This window comes from Pseudochaenichthys georgianus, chromosome 6 (assembly GCF_902827115.2).
Source record: "Pseudochaenichthys georgianus chromosome 6, fPseGeo1.2, whole genome shotgun sequence".
Classification (NCBI taxonomy): domain Eukaryota; kingdom Metazoa; phylum Chordata; class Actinopteri; order Perciformes; family Channichthyidae; genus Pseudochaenichthys; species Pseudochaenichthys georgianus.
In genome coordinates this window covers 25125850-25143852 of record NC_047508.1, presented here as the reverse complement: position 1 = coordinate 25143852, position 18003 = coordinate 25125850, and the positions used below count along the sequence as shown (strand labels likewise).

General features: G+C 40.4%; 1 protein-coding gene across 1 annotated transcript; it reads right to left on the bottom strand.

Moving 5' to 3' along the window:
• Nucleotides 1-11571: 11571 nt before the first annotated feature.
• On the bottom strand, nt 11572-15233 carry LOC117448196 (uncharacterized). The gene is made up of 5 exons (XM_034085371.2): nt 15114-15233; nt 13044-13849; nt 12567-12722; nt 12347-12439; nt 11572-12083 (listed from the first exon to the last, which is right to left on the bottom strand). Exons 2-5 carry the CDS (start codon nt 13215-13217, stop codon nt 11904-11906), a joined length of 603 nt encoding a protein of 200 aa, XP_033941262.1. The 5' UTR covers nt 13218-13849; nt 15114-15233; the 3' UTR covers nt 11572-11903.
• Nucleotides 15234-18003: the final 2770 nt, after the last annotated feature.

The window sequence follows — 18003 nt, the reverse complement described above, 5'->3', positions numbered from 1 at the left end:
CGTCATCGCCACGGAGGAGCACACAGCCTCTGTGAGCGAGTGAGACAGAGAGCTAGGGAGAGCACACCTTTATCTATTTAATATAGATAAAGTAAGAAATCATTCCAATGTGTACTATAGGACAGTACAAAAAACTAAAAACAGTTTAAAAGGGAAGTGATTAGTAAAATAAAAGAAAGAATGCTAACTAGGTAACATAAGATAAGAATAAACAAGTTTAAATGATTTGTTATTGGTTGTGATCATATTCTAAAGATTTGTGGATTATTGAAAAGTATACAGCTCCCTTTCATCTGAGTGTTGAGAGCTGTATCCATAAATTCATGGTGTGCTCAAAGTGCACCAAATTGATGCATTTCAATTCAACATTTAAAAAAAATGGATATGAGGTCCACCCCCAAATAAAGCAGGTTAAAATAATTGGTACCACTTTACAATAAGACTACCCTTATAAAGGGTTTACGAATAGTTTGTAATTCATTTATTAATTAGGTTGTGAACACTTTATAAATCCTTAATAAGCTTTTATAAGACATGAGATAAACAGGGCAACTGTGACCGGTTGCTTGCCAAATAGTGAGCCCACATTTATCGGTAGTAACTCATTCATAAATGGGAATGTGTTTTACACTTTACAATAAGGCTCCCTTTAGGAGCAGTTATAAATGTTAGTAACTCGTAAATAAATGGTCATAAAGAGATGCCAAGAAACATCAAGTGAAAGTAGCTCTCATCCTAAAAAAGGTTGGTGACCCCTGCACTAGAGAGGGGATTGGAGATGAAGGGATCATTATACTAAAGCTACAATAATGACCTAGTAGGCGGTGGTGGCGAAGTCGATAGGGACTTGGCTTGGGAACTGGAAGGTCACCAGTTCAAGTCCCCGAAAGACCAAGTGCTACCGAGGTGTCCCTGAGCAAGGCACCGTTCCCCACATTGCTCCCCGGGCGCCGTTCAAAATGGCAGCACACTGCTCCTAACACTAGGATGGGTCAAATGCAGAGAAATAATTTCCCCATGAGGGATTAATAAAAGTTCATCTTAGTACCTTCATTTCTAGGTGTACAGGGATTAGTGTGTGTGTGTGTGTGTGTGTGTGGGAAACTGTTGTCATTCAGCCTAAGAGCTAGCAGGAAGAAATTATTACCCTCTTTCTCAGGGGCAGTAAAGTAAGGGATGTTGCGCCCAATGCCTTTTTCTGCTTCACAAAGCACATCCACTACTCAGAAAAGTAAAAAATATGGAAAGGTATGACTGCAGATAAATGTTGTGCATTCTTATTCCAAAACAGCTTGGATAAGGGCTCACTAGTGCAGTTGGCCCTGCCACTGAAGCCGACATTTACCAGATGAAGGTCTTAATCATAAAGAACATAGAAAATCACAATGGCAAAGAGCCTACCTGCTTTATCGTGCTTTCATCCTCTGAGATTTAAAACGTAACACTTGCAGTGTAATGTCATAATTTAGCTTTGGCCAATGCCTATTTTTACTCAATAGAGCCTGAGCAGACCAAATTGCGAGTCAATATTGTTACTGGCTGTTGATAAGCTCTAGTTCTTTTTCCAATTTGATCATGGATTTGTGTTCACAATGTAGCATTTCTCAGTGTACAAAATTGGATGTGTAATGTGCCATGTCAGGATTTAACAAATGGTTACAGTGATTCGTTAAGAAACCTAAATCATGTAGGTTTAGCAAATTAACTAAACCTGTTGCCACTCATACAATACAATGCTGATTCATAAAAGGCAATTCAGAAACCAGAAGAAACTCAAATATGTTAATAGTGAAACTGTTAAGGAAAATGTGAGCCTTCAGCTTGCTAAAGGCTTTTGAAAATGCCTTTCTGTATCTGTAACAGCTACAATCGCAAAAAAACACATGCACATCTCACACGTACACACAAGCTACCACTCAAATACTCTAGTACACATGTACATGTAAACCACACTAAACCCTTACACAACACGCCCATAGGTGTATTGAAGAAAGCAATTAGTAGGAATAATTCAGTGGAGCACATCCTCTCATCTCTCCCTCTGTGGCGTCAATACCCTAACCATGGTAATTACCTGCCGCTCTTTTGCACTTGAGGGGACATTTGCTGCGTTGGTTTGGGTGTTAATATTTGTATGCATATAGCCCTTAAAGTTAACAGCTTTTAAGGTGTGTTTTTTAAATGAAAGTGTTTAGGGCCGGCCAGATTGTACAAAACAGAGGATGAAATACCTTTCCTTATGGCCTCTGAGTAATTCATTGACAGTCTTACCAGTAATTCCATTACATATTATTTACCCAGCGCTGTGATTAAAGTAACACACGTGGGAGATTGTGTTGCTGGTGTAATCCTCACAGCCCCTTCGGGACAACATAGACCCCAACCGACTCTTATACACAGATGATACCCAAAAGTGTTGAGGCATTTGTTAATCTTGTAAACATCCTCTCACTGATCCCTCATTAATTCAGCCCAGAGGATGATAGGGAGGGAGAGAGATAAATAAAAAGGAATGAGGAAGAGAAACAAGGGGAACAAAAGAAAGCCAGAAAGAAGGAAAGAGAGACAGACAGAGAGAGAGAGAGAGAGAGAGAGAGAGAGAGAGAGAGAGAGAGAGAGAGAAGGCATTCATTTGACCTCCAGGCTAAAAGGTTGCTCTTCCTCTCCTTTACCTATATGCTTATGGATAATCATGTTAATATCTTCCCTAAAAAATACAGGGCAAGGGCCGCCTAACTGCATTTTAGAATGATTGTTTCAACTACTTGGTGTGTCCATGTGCTTGTGACCCCTTAGTATAAGCAGGTGAACATGTGAAGACCTGCCTTTTATTAATGTGAAATCATTAAAGCGATCATAACTAAGTCCTTATGCATAAAAAACACCAACACCTCAGAGCTGTCATTCACCTGGGAATAGCTGGTCCACCTTAACGGAGCGTCCACACTACAGCTCCAAAAATAGCTTGGAGCTGGGCGTGTCTGGAGCTTGGGGATTTTATTCAAGCAACACGGCCAACAACCAATCACATGAATCTCCCGCCCCCGACATACAAAGCAAAAACCCCCGGGGATTTTATGCGAGCAATATATATATAAACTCCCCAAACAGGCGAAAACCTACCAGTTTCCCCGACTGTCTCTGCCACCTCCCTCCATGCCTGGTTCCTCCGGTTTGTATCCCGGGAGGTGAAGAGGGTCTGGTCATACAAAACCGGGTGATTCGCTACGGCGATAGTTAGTTTCTCCTCCGACTTTTTTTGAAATATAGAAATGAACGGCGGGATATCTCTCCCAGCTTAGACGCGGTTTGATTGGCTAGCGCTTCAGCTGTCAGATTTTGGGAAACGGGATTTGATTGGCTGGCGCTGGCTACTCCGGCGTCCAGGCGACCAGAAGTTGAACAATGTTCAACTTCTGGTCGCCTGGGTCGCCTGAGACGCCTCGCTCTGCTACCCACAATTCAGTTCGGCGAAAAAGCGCGGCTACGTGACGTCACCCCATTGAAAGTGAATGGGCAGCTTGGAGCAGCTTGGAGCTTTCGACGCTGTCGACGCTGTAGTGTAGACAGGCCGTAACAGAGCGTCCACACTACAGCTCCAAAAATAGCTTGGAGCTGGGCGTGTCTGGAGCTTGGGGATTTTATTCAAGCAACACGGCCAACAACCAATCACATGAATCTCCCGCCCCCGACATACAAAGCAAAAACCCCCGGGGATTTTATGCGAGCAATATATATATATATATATATACTCCCCAAACAGGCGAAAACCTACCAGTTTCCCTCACTGTCTTTGCCACCTCCCTCCATGCCTGGTTCCTCCGGTTTGTATCCCGGTAGGTGAAGAGGGTCTGGTCATACAAAACCGGGAGATTTGCTACGGCGATAGTTAGTTTCTCCTCCGACTTTTTTTGAAATATAGAAATGAACGGCGGGATATCTCTCCCAGCTTAGACGCTGTTTGATTGGCTACGGCTTCAGCTGTCAGATTTTGGGAAACGGGATTTGATTGGCTGGCGCTGGCTACTCCGGCGTCTCAGGCGACAGAAGTTGAACATTGTTCAACTTCTGTCGCCTGAGACGCCTCGCTCTGCTACCCACAATTCAGTTCGGCGAAAAAGCGCGGCTACGTGACGTCACCCCATTGAAAGTGAATGGGCAGATTGGAGCAGATTGGAGCTTTCGACGCTGTCGACGCTGTAGTGTAGACGGGCCGTAACGGCCCCTACACACGGCGGCGTGCGTTGCCGCTTGGCGGTGGGCGTGTCTTGAGCTTGGGGAGTCAACGCGAGCAGCCCGACCAACAACCAACCACATGAATGTCCCGCCCCGGACATACAAAGCAAAGCATTCATGCTACATCCATGCTGGCTAAATATACTGTCTATGCTTGCTAGCTGTCCATTCAAACGAAATACACTGGATATAAACTCCCCAAACAAGCGAAAACCTACCAGTTTCCCCCACTGTCTTTGCCACCTCCCCCCATGCCTGGCTCCTCCGGTTTGTATCCCTGTATGTAAAGAGGGACTGGTCATAGAGTACCGGGTGATTCCTTACCGCCACGATCATTTTCTCCTCCTTTTGTTGACATATGGGAAATAACTGCGGTCTGGCTCTCCCAACATACACCCGGTTTGATTGGCTAGTGCTTGTACTGTCAGATTTACATACGAGGGATTTGATTGGCTGACGCCTCCGTCGAGGCAGCAAAAGTAGAACATTGCTCTACTTTTGCAGCGAGCACCTCGAGAGAAGCTACGCTTTGCTCCCACAATGCAGTTCGGCGAATCGTGACGTCACCCCATTCAAAGTGAATGGGCAGAAGCGTTGAAGCGGCAACGCACGCCGCCGTGTGTAGGGGCCGTGAGAGTCAGCCCACCTTAAAGGTGGGGTAGGTCATTTTCGAGTGCGCTAGAATTTGAAAATACACAGCCGGAAAAAATCTGCCACTTCCTTACAGAGCCCCTCCTCCAACACACACGAACACGCACATGACCAATGAGGGCACGAGATAAGTTTGTGCCCCGATGGAAGGCTGACAGGCAGGTAGGCTATCCAGTTATTTTAGTCGGGCCGGCTCAGATGATTTGTCGTGCTTTTTACAGTACCACCGCTTCCACAGATGATATTTTTTCATGGATTTTTTGTCAAAGCACTTAAGATATTCATTGCTATCGGGATGTTAAGAGCATTCCATGGAATATAACAAAAAGTGTATCTCGAGCCAGTTTCTCAAACTTACCTACCCCACCTTTAAGCAAGGGCCGTAGTTGTTTAATGCTAGCTTCAGGGTTGACCACAGCCTTTACTTCTGCCAGCTGAAGGGGTGTAGTATTTATTCCCCAACAAGTAAACTGTACACCCTTGGGTGGTAGTGGCAGATTGGAAGTTTAAATAAAATCATAATTACCAACTCGCCATAAACTCACAGGCTCTCTCTCTCTCTCTCTCTCTCTCTCTCTCTCTCTCTCTCTCTCTCTCTCTCTCTCTCTCTCTCTCTCTCTCTCTCTCTATCTCTATCTCTATCTCTCTCTCTCTCTCTCTCTCTCTCTCTCAACTGTACTCACTAGTGTTAAAAACAACCTGCATACCACACCAAGTTATTACTTCAGTTTAGTAAACATTGGAAAATAAACTTTAAAAGGATTCTTATGCCCGACAGGCAGTCAACTTGGAGCCAACGGGCTTGCAGCACTGGCGGAAACCCCCATTAAATTGTACAGGCAACGGGGTGTGATGCTGGACTTGTGGGGTTACATCTGCAGGCAGGTCTGGCAGAGAGACCACTCAAATCAGAGCAGACACTGAGACAGATGGTGATTTTACACTAGCATGGAGGAAGAAATGGCTCTTTAACATCAAACCGCACATTACTTTGAAACCAGTGGCCAGACACAAAAAGGGATTGTGAGTCTGGGGAAGCAGCCAAAATTTTAAGCACAGGTCTCAGAGAAATGGCAAACCATGCAGGCAAGATGGAAAGCAGACCCCCCCCCCAACTATTTTCTAAGATGTCTGCATAATTATGATTTAATTTGCATGTTTGGGAGGATAGTGACTAAGCCAAATTATGAAAGGAAAGCAGACCAAGAAGAGAGATTAGTGTACAAACAAACCCTTATTGTAGATGGAAATGAATTCATTTATCTCATTCTTCACTTGAATTTAAGCCAGCAAAACCAACAAAGGAAATAACTGCTTCACAGTCCACTAAAATACTTAACAACTATTAGCCTTCCTCCCTCTTTGTGGCTCTACAATCTTTGTATAGGCCTTTAACATCACATCACATCTGCCCTTGTTCATGCTATCTCTGCACTCTCTACATCCAGCAACTGAAGTGACTTTATATTATTATTCAATGTAAATGTCAGCACATGGTCAAAAACTGAAAGAAACGAGGGTGCTAAAAGTGAGTCTGATGAAGATGTCCTGGTTGATGCCTTGATGCCTGAGGCCAATGGCTGTCACATGAAATGCTTATGCGTTTCAACCTATATACAGTCTATGGTTTCAACACATGCTAGTTCCCTGTTTCAGATGCAGAAGAACAAATCAATATTATGCAATTAGGATGAATGTCAATCATCAATTTAGCTAAAACATGCTAATGTCTGAATTGCTCTAGTTGGAAAGGTTTAGAGAACTTCTTATTTTTTACGATTGTGAGTACTTGAAAGCATATTTAGAGCAAACATTGTAGTTAAAGGGGACTGTTACCATGGCAAAACTGCAGTTAGGCATTTATTTGTTACTTCCGATTGAAAAGCATTGCATTCATTTATAAAAGTTCAAACACTGTATTAAAGTTGTGAGGGTGATGGTTTCATAGTTAGTGAGTACATTCTTATTTTCCATAACTGCGCAAATAAATGCATTCGGTGCTTTGAAAAGTAAAATGCTTCTCCATGCTCAAGGTCTCAGTGATATTCAGCTGTTTAATGAACTATCACGCCTCATTTTCATCATTCCATTTGTTGCAGGAGAAGGTAAGTGGTGTTGCTCAGGTTAAGCACCTCATAATATCAGTGGACATTTTTAAACACCAGCTAAAGACACATCTTTTTAGATTCGCTTTTTATTAGCAACCCCCCACTTTAAATCTGCTTTTAGTTTTTATTATTTACATATTGTTTTATTTATTTTATAGGTCTTAATCTTTTTATTTGTATTTCTGTTGTACCTATATGCTCACTGGGGTTTTATATTGTTGCATCGACTCAGTTGTTTGTGTCTTATCTGTCAGAGAGAAACCATTATTTATTTTATTTGTATTATCATACATGTTACCTCCTTGTGTCTATTAACCTGATAACATTTTATATTTTGCTGCATGTACCTTTTAAAGTTCTTAACAAATAATCTGAGGGGAATTTCTTGTTGTTTGTTTTTAACTTATGATGTGTCATTTTGTAAAGCACTTTGAGCTGCATGTGTTGTATGAAAAGTGGTATATGAATAAAGCTTTATTATAAACAAGCATATATTCTATTTCTACATCAGATCTCCTCAAGGCTTATGCCAACACTGAACACTATGGCCCGAGGCTTTGAACCACAAAAAGAAAAGGTCCAAGATATGACTTTGCTTGAAAACCTCACCAAAGATGATTGGGCACTTTTACACGTTGGGTCAAAATTAGTCATTGGTCAGTCATGTTAATAACTTCCCTTTTGTAACACTAATGAATCAGGTAAGACCAGTGGTGTAGTGGGCGTTGGACGCGGGGGTACGCCGTACCCCCACTTATTTGAAGCATGATTTTTTACAGTCTAATAAATATAAAATAATTGCCAGTGTTATCAGTTGCAAGTGTGTATTTGCTTTAATAATGACGAAAACATAATAGGAAGATTTCACAGTAATTATAATAAAAACATAGCTCAAGCATTTATGCAACTTAATTTGAAGCGTGTGTGTGTGTGTAGGGTGACCAGGTGTGCCACTTTGTGCGGGACTGCACACAGCCTTTTTATTAATTGTCCCGCGTCCCACAAATTGAGACTATGTCCCGCATTTGAGTGACAGACGCGCAGGAAGGCCGGATCGGTTCGCTGACGGCCGGCACCGCCCTTTATTATGATATTGTTTAAACGGCATCATGTTGAGCTGACAGGCGACACAGAGGTGCACCCCCCGTTGACAGTTCACGAGCGCGTCCATAGTGTCTCCCCCCGCCCCGTCCACCCAGTCAAAAAATCCCCACTACACCACTGGGTAAGACGGCATGTAAACATTGCTTAACTATTGCCTTGAAAGATTTTTAGCAAATATGTGTCTGTTGATATGAACTTTCACGATCAATGTGACAACAACCAAAGGCTTCATACTGTATTTCCGCACCGTTGCATACATTTCCAGTATAAAAGTTGGTGTATTAAGAAAGTAGTTTAGCCATGTTCTATCGACCACCCGACACCGTGTCCTAACAAGAAGGATCTGCACGAGTCATCCAGTGAGATCAACAGCCAGCCACTGATCAGCACTCATCACACCCTTCTGTCTATGATCTAAAGATGTGTCATTATTGGCTGATTTCTATAGTTTTCATAATGCATTTGTTCTCCTCTGTTCTACCACACTTCATGTTCCAGAAAAGATTACTCTTTTTCATGTTACCTGTTTGTATATACAACTTTAAAAAGATTTAGGAGGTGTCAAGAATACCAATATATGCATGACTTTCTCTGAGAGGCACATTACACTAAAAAGATAACACAGCACAGATGCAAGATTCAACCACAACAGTAAAGATCAACAAAATCCTTCTTTGGAGACACATACCATGAACGTGGTCGGTCCTGCTCCCTAAAAGAATAGTCAGAGAACTCAGGAGTCTGCCAAGAGAAAATGAACAGAAGAACCAACCCTGTCCATGTGTACTGTCAGCTGTGGGAATGCAGACACAGTGAGAGCTAACAGAGATAATAGGATCACGGGTGTCCATCTGGCCTCATCCCAACACAGGCTACAGGCTATAAATAACATCTCAATAGCTAATACTGTTGATTCACTAATTCAGTCCCTGCTTAGGTTTATTTAGAGCACTCGTACAACCAAAGGAAAATAAATGAAGGGGCTTGTTATAAGTGATTTTAATTTGATGGTTTATGCAGGAATATTACAACAACACCCTTTTGAGTATGTCCCCCCACCTCCACAATAATAAATATGCCATTTTTAATTGTATATTGCCCACTGATTTAAAACAACAGTGACTCAGCCATTTTGATTTAGCTGATCGAAATAACAATTAACAATGAGGCCTATATTTTCCTATAGAAAGAAAGAATATGATCAGTAACACTGCACTGTAACTTGTATTCATGTACCTTTGTTATTCATGTTTTATTATCTTTGTTTTTAAATGAGTGATTTTAAATGCCATTTTATAATATGTTTCGTAATGCTCCTAATGTCTTTCATTTTTGTAAAGCACTTTGAATTGCCTTGTGTTGAAAGGTGCTATATAAATAAACTTACCTTGAAAAACTGGTCAACTGTTTGGAGGAAGGAGGCTAAAATAAGAGTGGGCTAAGGGGATCAAAGACGTAGATTGAATATCAGCACTGATCTTTCAAAATAAGATGTATTCAGGTGTAAGCAATAACTAAACAAAGATAGAAATGTGACTTGCTCTTCCTGGGGTGCTGAGTTGTATAGGTTAGAATTAACATACTTTGCTGAAAGTCTAACTTTAAATAACTGCAAACAAAACTAAGTATATGATGACTCATCTATCTCCATCACAGCGGAGCAAATTGAGACCAAAAAAATGTATTTAAAATGCTGTTTAAAGCCCTAGAAAAGGGTAGTCAGTGCATCACACATTATATTTGGTCTTTAAACCTGACGGATTTTTCACTCTGTAATTTTACTATAGTTGTTTGCTGTCTAATCCGTGTGTTTGGGATTCCTCCCTCCCTCCTCCGGTGTTCCAGGGTTTACCTTTTTTCCTGCTGAAGGATTACTTTAAAGTTATTTCTTATCCAAACTGAGCACTTATGTAAAGATTGTTTTGTTAATTGTACAGATTGTAAAGCTCTATGAAGCAAACATGCTTTTAGTCATATTGGGCTAGCGTCAGGGTGGGAATTTCACGACGGCCACGACGGCCATGGCCGTCGTTGCCCCGCACGTTGGCCGTGATGCCCTGTTAAAAAAAATGCAATTCACGGCCAAAGTGGCCTTTGTGCCCCTGTCAAAAGTAAAAAAAAAATGTCTATGGTATTGGTATTTTGACTAGCAATTTAGTTAAATTGTTTCGTTTATCAACGCTACAACACAGCGTTTCGTGAGTCGGTTGTCGTTGTTGGGGGGGAAAGCAAACAGCTGTTTATCGAAAGCCTAAAGTGCCACTATTCGCCCGTTTAAAACGCGCGTTTTTCGTAAAAAACGCCCGTTTTTCGCGCGTTTTTTACGCGTATAAAACGCGCGTTTTTTTAATATGATGAGCCCCTCCTTCTGATTTCCATAGCCACTAAGTTTAAAGTGTCTTTAACCAATCAGTGAAGAGTAAAGCCAGACCAAAGCAATCTGTAGTTGAAAAGTTCTTGACATTTTTAGGCTTTGCTGTAAATTGTATATTATTCCAGATTCAGGGATGAAACTAATTTTCCTTTGAATATAATCAATAAATCAAACAATATAAAATATATATATATAAAAAATACAATTGCCTTACCCTTTTCCTTAACCCTATGGAGTATAAGGATATTTTCTCGATATGTAGACGTCTCCTTAAATCACTTTTTAAATGTACTTATAACATGGCACCCCATATGTTACTTATCAAAATATTCAGGACACTCTCTGGTCTTGCTAGAGATGCAAGTCACTCACCTTAGAGCACTGTCTTATGAGATACTTAGCTGAAAATGAGAAATCCGATTTTTGGAAAACCATAGGTCAAAACACATTTACTCATCTCATCTATTTTTTGGGGCGTTCTAGATTTGGTTTACAAAAGTAGTGAAATAATATGAATTACACTATAGGCCTATATAGATTAAATGAAATGTTATTCATGTGTAAAATAGTTCCATCCCTCTGCTTTCACCACAGAAAAGTTACATCAGGACTGATTCATCACTTCATATTCCATACCAAGGTTCATGTGATGTGTACAAATTGAGCATTAGAACTTTCTTTTTTTTCAACCAACAATTTATGTTATTATAAGAAACTGTAAAATCTCAATATTTACAATATCAGAACTTTTTCAACCAACTATTCATTATAAATGAATGCCTGTGAGACATGTCATCTCTGAAAATGATTAGACATTCATAACTTCTACAGTGAAGATCGGTCATACTGTAAGTGCAACTTCTGAACACAACACTTTTTCGCAAATGTTTTACAATGCATAATTATTATAAAACCTTGGTTTTAGAAACCGTACCATGTAACAATGGGAACTGTGAGTGAGTGCAACAAAGTGTCTACTCTGGGATGAACAGCTGGGTTCTCAGTTTATTCACTTTTGGGCTCATCTTTTTCCCCTCAAGCTCCATCAATACTTTTTGCACAACTTCAAAAGTTAAGTTCAGTCAGACAACTCACGTGTTTCTTTAACATGTTTATTAGAAGCAGCATATAGTTGCGTTTGGCGATTAGGCTCGGGCATCATCACTCCACAGATATACATAGCACGATGAGTGATGATCAAATAACTAACCCCCGAGCCTACAGGTGGAAGCTGGGGTGGTGGTGGGGCAGCAAGCAGCAGTGACGTGGAAGTAGCTGCAGCTATAGTAGCAGCAGCAAGCAATGCATGGAGAGAGATCTGGCAGGTTGAATAGAGCAGCATATTAAGGAGACTCTGTTTGGTTGGTTGTAGAGTGGCAAGGGGGCTTTATGTATGAATGCAGCGTAAGTGCTCGAGTTGACTGCCTGCACTAGCTCGCAGGCATTTCAGTGCGTATATGAGCCCGAAGAGCATGGCAAAAGCTGTCGCAACCCAGGGCAAGGCGCTGAGGACCTCTGATTCTTCGATGAGAACCTTGACGTCTTTGGGTCGATGAAACTGATCCTCTTTCCCAGTGACAAAGGTTTCCATTGTTGCCTGCCTCAGCGTCCTGCATATCATGCAAAAAAAAAGGGGAATGGATGAGGACCACAGAGTGTAGTTCAACAGGCCTGAGGCGCAAATGTTTCCCCAAGATTGCAGCTACCTTTTACAAATACAAGATTAGAGTGGATAGATGAAAAGGAAAGTTCTCAGTTCAGTCGGCTCAAGAGGTCATCACAAATGACTATCTTTCTAACCAAGCAGTTATTTGCATGCAGTACAAATATGTTTTCTTTTATGAACAAACTTCTTGTGAGTGAGAGGTCTTACCTGGAATTCTTTGATGAGATGGTCAACAGGTTCACCCAGGTAGACCATTAGAGATTTGAGGATGCATGCTCTTCTGATGGCGATGTCCACAGTCTGAGTAAGAACAGATATATATATATATATATATATATATATATATATATATATATAATAAATCAAATGCAAGAAAAAGGACGATTCAGCCACTGATCCCACAGATAAAAAACTCATTCATAGATACCTCATCCAAAACCTGCAAGATCCCGGTGGTCTTCTGTTTCACAACTCCTCCCCTGCTCCTGATGACCTGCGGCAGTTTGGTGGAGTGTTTGTCCAACTGCGCCAAGAACTTTGTCTCCAATGGAAATGTTGTTATGCGCATGAACTCAGCATTTACCTAGAAAATATAAGCAGCATAGAAAACAAAAAATACTGAGAATTTATAATACACATATTTTTTATAAAGAGCCAACGGTTTGATTAAAAGTACTCCAAGTCAGCTTGTATGAATGTAACATTTAAATGAATTAATCCACATATTGAAAACCACCACCAAATAAAGACACTAAGAGTAATAGATGTAAAGCTTATATTGTGATATATATTCAAAAATAAACGTCAACATATTTGCCTTGGCTGTCTATAGTTGTTAGTTAGTTGGGCCCTCATTTCTTCTCCACTACAGGCTTACAATCAAGGTGTTCAACAAAATAATTACCTCTTCCATGTGAAAAAGTGCAGGCCACCGCTCCAAGAGGCCTTCAATGCTTGGCCTCTGATGCACTATTTCTTGTCTTCGGTATCCAAACGCCTTCGCCATCTTTTCTTTTATTGATTGCCGGTTGTTTCTTTTCTGTTGTTCTGCCAAAAGGGAAATTGTCTCTTGCTCCATGCTTTCTGGAGTCTCACCAATCGACAAGGATGCAAAATGGTTGGCCTCAGCTCGCCTGGCTCTCTTTAAATTCTTCGCAGGGTAGGACTCTTCTTGAGACTTGGTCTTCAACGAGTTCACAGCAAGCTCTGCAGATGATTTGAGCTTGGTGTCAGTCTAGATTGGTTCTTTGTGTACTCTACATTTCCTCTCTGTAATTGACATTCTGTGTCATAGGAGAAGACCGGGATAGGAAACACTTTAGGCCACTGCTGTGTTCTTAATGATTCCGAGGAAGAGCCGCTAAGTAGTACTGTGTCATCGGTATTCACAGATTCAGAGGAGTCTTCACTGTACAGTCCACTTGTAGGGGTACTATTTAATGGTATCTCAACTGGGTACAAGACCACAGTTGGAGAATCGGAGTCTAATTCGACAACTTTGATCAATGTTAAATCTTTAATCGCATGTGTAGATGTAAGATTAACAAATGTGTTCCCAAAATCAGTGTCCAATCCACATGAATTCTTGACCTCCTCAATGAGCTCTTCCATTGAGTTGGGAATCCCATTTCGAAGCTCCAGTCTGACGCTGTTGTGGTCGTTCAAGATGATCAGCAATCGAACAGGTGGTTCAATATCAGCCATGGTGCTCTAAGAGAAAGAGAAATAGAGAGATGTGAAGAGGGAATTAATGAAATGCAGGTGTACACTCAATACATTCTTTCTTTTCAAATTGCATTGTACTTTACAAAGTATTACATACAAAGTTCATATATATATATATATTAGGGCTGTCAAACGATTACATTTTTTTTAAATCAGATTAATCACAGCTTAAAAATGTATTAATCATGATTAATCACCATTCGAACTATGTCCAAAATATGCCATTTCTTTATGTATATTGTTGTGGGAATGGAAAGATAAATGAAAGAAGGTGGATATATCCATTTAACATTGTTCTGTGTGTCAAAATGAAAGACAGCCCACTAAAATTCGTTACTCAAAGCCTATACTTTATTTTAGGACAGTGGTCAACATTTTGGTGATGTAAAAATATATAACACAATGTTGTAAACTCAAGTTACATTTACAATATCTTTATCAATTGAACTCGAAAATTAAAATATAAGTCGCTCGTCAATATGAAAGAAACACACTTACTCTGTCCTTAAATTGACGTTTAACACCAGAATTTCTACTCTGGTAATACATACAAATTCATAGTCTTATCTATTTATTTACAATAGAAAACACGCAGCCTGCCTGTTCATACTGTTTACAGGCCACCAAGCCTCAGTTAAGAAAAGGTAAAGTTAATATACTTAATGTTTGTCTGAGTATATTTACCTTTGAATCTGGCCATGACTCATGCTGGTAGACCGCTAACGCTAGCATGCTTTATTCAGACATTGACTTCAGCCTGTAGTCATGGGTGGGTAGTGTTTTTACAGTCCACTAGCTCAGTTAAGAACATTTAACGTTACAGTTAATGTTGTGTTGAGAAATATATGCTCTGCTGAGTGTTCTTCACTGGATAATGCGTGGTCTGAATAAAGAATGCTAAACGTTAGCGCATGCTAAACATTAGCACAAGCTAAACGTTAGCGCATGCTAAACATTAGCGCAAGCTTTTACGGCCTACTCAGTCAGAGTCACGGCCAGACACACGTAGGCTAACGTTTCCCATAAGTAACGTTACATTTTCTTAACTGAGCTACCGGACTGTAGTAACGTTAGCCACCCATAACTCAAAGCGGGCTAAAGCTAATGTCTGAATAAAGCATGCTAGCGTTAGCTTATAAGGGCTATCAACAGCCGGTAAGACCCACAGCCAGAGTCAACGGAAGATATACTCAGACAAGCGTTAACGTTTCGGTATTATATTAATATATATACATTAGTTTATCCTTACCAGTATCACATGTGCTTGTTTTCCAAGTGTCAAAGACTGGAGGCGGATGAAGTCTGCTGGTTACGACGATTACCTCTGTCACTACCGAACTGCCCGATCTGTACTGCCTATGTGCGAGATGGTCTGCTACATACGGCAGCCCAAATGGGACACTTGACACAGTGGCCTTTGGCAAAGCAGAAAAAGAACACCCGAATACAGTGTGAAGACACTGAAAATGAAAGAGGTTATGGCAATAGTATATTTTGACATTGAAAAGGCTTATGACTCTATGTGGAGGGATGGGTTACTCATCAAATTAAGTGACAGGTGACAGTAACAGTGACAGTAACAGGATCATGGCTCAGACAGGAAATTCAGAGTTCAAGTAGGGGCAGAGGTTTCGAAAGACTTCAATATAGAAAATGGTATTCCCCAAGGGAGTTCAATCAGCGTGATATTATTTAACATTATGATAAATGACATATTGACTAAGTTGGACGGATGCATCAAACCTGCGTTGTAGATGACGGGGACATATGGATAAGGGGAATAAATGTTCCAGAAGTGGTCATACAACTGGGGTTTCAAACTGTCAGCAAGCACATCTTGCTTCATGACATTTACAAATAAACGCAAGATGGAGACTGAGAAGCTTACAGTATATGGAAAGCCGATGAATGAGGTCAATGCATTTCAATATCTGGGGCTATGGTTAGATAGTAAATGTGTCATGGAAAACCCATATTAAACATTTGGAAACAAAATCCCCAAAAGTTTTGAACTTATTAAGAGCAGTGGCTGGATGAGACTGGGGGGCAGACAAACAGGCACTAATTGACATCTATAGGGCAATTATGAGGACAACTCTGGATTACGGGTGTATAATATATGCAGCAGCAGCAAAAACGTCATTACTAAATATTTATAGATTACAATATAAAGCGATACGGTTGTGTATAGGTGCAATTAAGTCAATAATTATCACAATTACCTCAAAATATACACAGATGGTTCTAAGAACAAGAGTGTGTTGGAGTTGGTATATATATCCCAGACTTTAAAATATTGATTTCAAGAAGAACGTCAGATCAATTATCACTCAGTGTGCAACAGAAATGCTGGCTGTAATAATAGGATTACAGTGGGTTGAAGAGGTCAGACCAGATAGGGTAGTGATATGCACAGATTCATTATCCATTTTAAAAAGTATACAGTCAACAACAACTGTCAGAGAAGAATTACTCATAGAACTTAATCTAGGAAATCATGATAGCTAGACTCAGACTGGATCACACAGCATTGAATGTTACTCTATGTCATAGGAACTGTGGATTTAAAGAAAATGTGGAACATATCATATTACACTGCAACATGTACAAAACAGAGAGGGAAAAACTAAGAGACAGGGTCAGAGAGGCAGGAAGGGAGTGGAGCCTGATGGGGATACTGGGAACAGAAGGTGAGGGGGTAAGAGCTACCAGGAAGGCCATTCTTAAGTATTTGAGTGAAAAAGGATTGATTGGAAGAATTTAAAACAACGTAAACACAGTGGTATAACACGCTCTTGTACAGTAGGGGGCGGTATGCACCTTAAAGTTGTTTGCAATCCGCCAAAAAACCGAGCGAAGAAGAAGAAGAAGAAGAAGAAGAACAACGATTATATATCCATGGAACGACCAGACACATGGCAGCAACGTTCCCTCTGCTTCATTCATTTCTCCTGTTCAACAGGTTAGTAGTGTGGACACCGATTATGTTATATTTCGATCTAAGAAGTGTGTTTGAAACTGTTTTATGTGTAGTTTAATGTCATTCTGTGAGCTACGCCACTAGCGTGTGGCTAATGGCGTCCGCTAGCTTCTTTAGCACAGGCTGTTGCCCCCTGAATAATGAAACATGTTACCATGTGTATGACTCCCGTGCACTAGTCTGGCTTACATTTAAAGTTTATTCTGTTTGTATAAATATGTGAAATGCTGGTCTGAGGTCATAATTGTTCATATTATTTAAAATTAGGATGAATCCTATTTTTGCCGCGGCGCAGCCGTAAGGTCGGGCAGGCAGCCTCCCCCTCGCAGGAAGTGGAAAGGTGAGCATCCGGGCCAGGCCCATCCCGCGTATATACTAATTTAGCAGACCCCCCTCCTTCATCACAACACCTCCACTACGATACGCACAATGGACGACGAGGTGTTCATAATGGAAGTGGAGAAACACACAATTGTATACGATGTAACCAATGCTTTTTACAAGGACAACATCAGAAAGGACAAGGCCTGGTTTTTAGTCGCTGCAGTTTGTGGAGTGGAAGGTAACAACTACATATTAATGTTTTAAAGTTAATTAATACTTGTAGGTACAGTACAGAGCCATTCAGTAGTTTAACATCTTGTGAAAGTCGTTAAAAAACTGTTCAGTAAACTTGCATTTCACAATAAAGTAAGATCTTATTTCCTATATCAAGATTCTAATATTATTATATTATTATTATTTTGTATTTATATTTTTATAAATATTGGTTTTTTAACTATACTTTATCTTGTGAATTTCGCCCAGGGATCAATACAGTTGTGTTTAACTCTTTATAATGATATTATATTTTTGTATTCTAATTAGTTTTTATTCATGTGTTATAACAACTACCCAAAATACTCTCAATAATGTTTAAATACAGTATGCTGTGGTGGAAAATCTTGCATTTATAATCAGATAAATTGTGAGGACAGACAAGAATAATTTGGCAGTCATTTGTCAGACAAAACCATTTATTATAAATTGTATTACATACACAGTAGCGCATCCTAGGCGATACCTGAATGCTAGGCTGACCAATGAGTCCCTGGAAGCCAAGTATCTGAAGGGTAAAAAAAAGCAAAGAAAAATATGTGAAATCATGTTATTAATCTGA

Coding starts and splice junctions, on each gene's coding strand:
- LOC117448196 (XM_034085371.2), bottom strand. CDS start 13,217: ATGGAGCAAGAGACAATTTCCCTTTTGGCAGAACAACAGAAAAGAAAC. Junction 12,440..12,566: donor TCTTGCAGGTTTTGGATGAG/GTATCTATGAAT, acceptor GTTCTTACTCAG/ACTGTGGACATCGCCATCAG. Junction 12,084..12,346: donor ATCTCATCAAAGAATTCCAG/GTAAGACCTCTC, acceptor CATGATATGCAG/GACGCTGAGGCAGGCAACAA.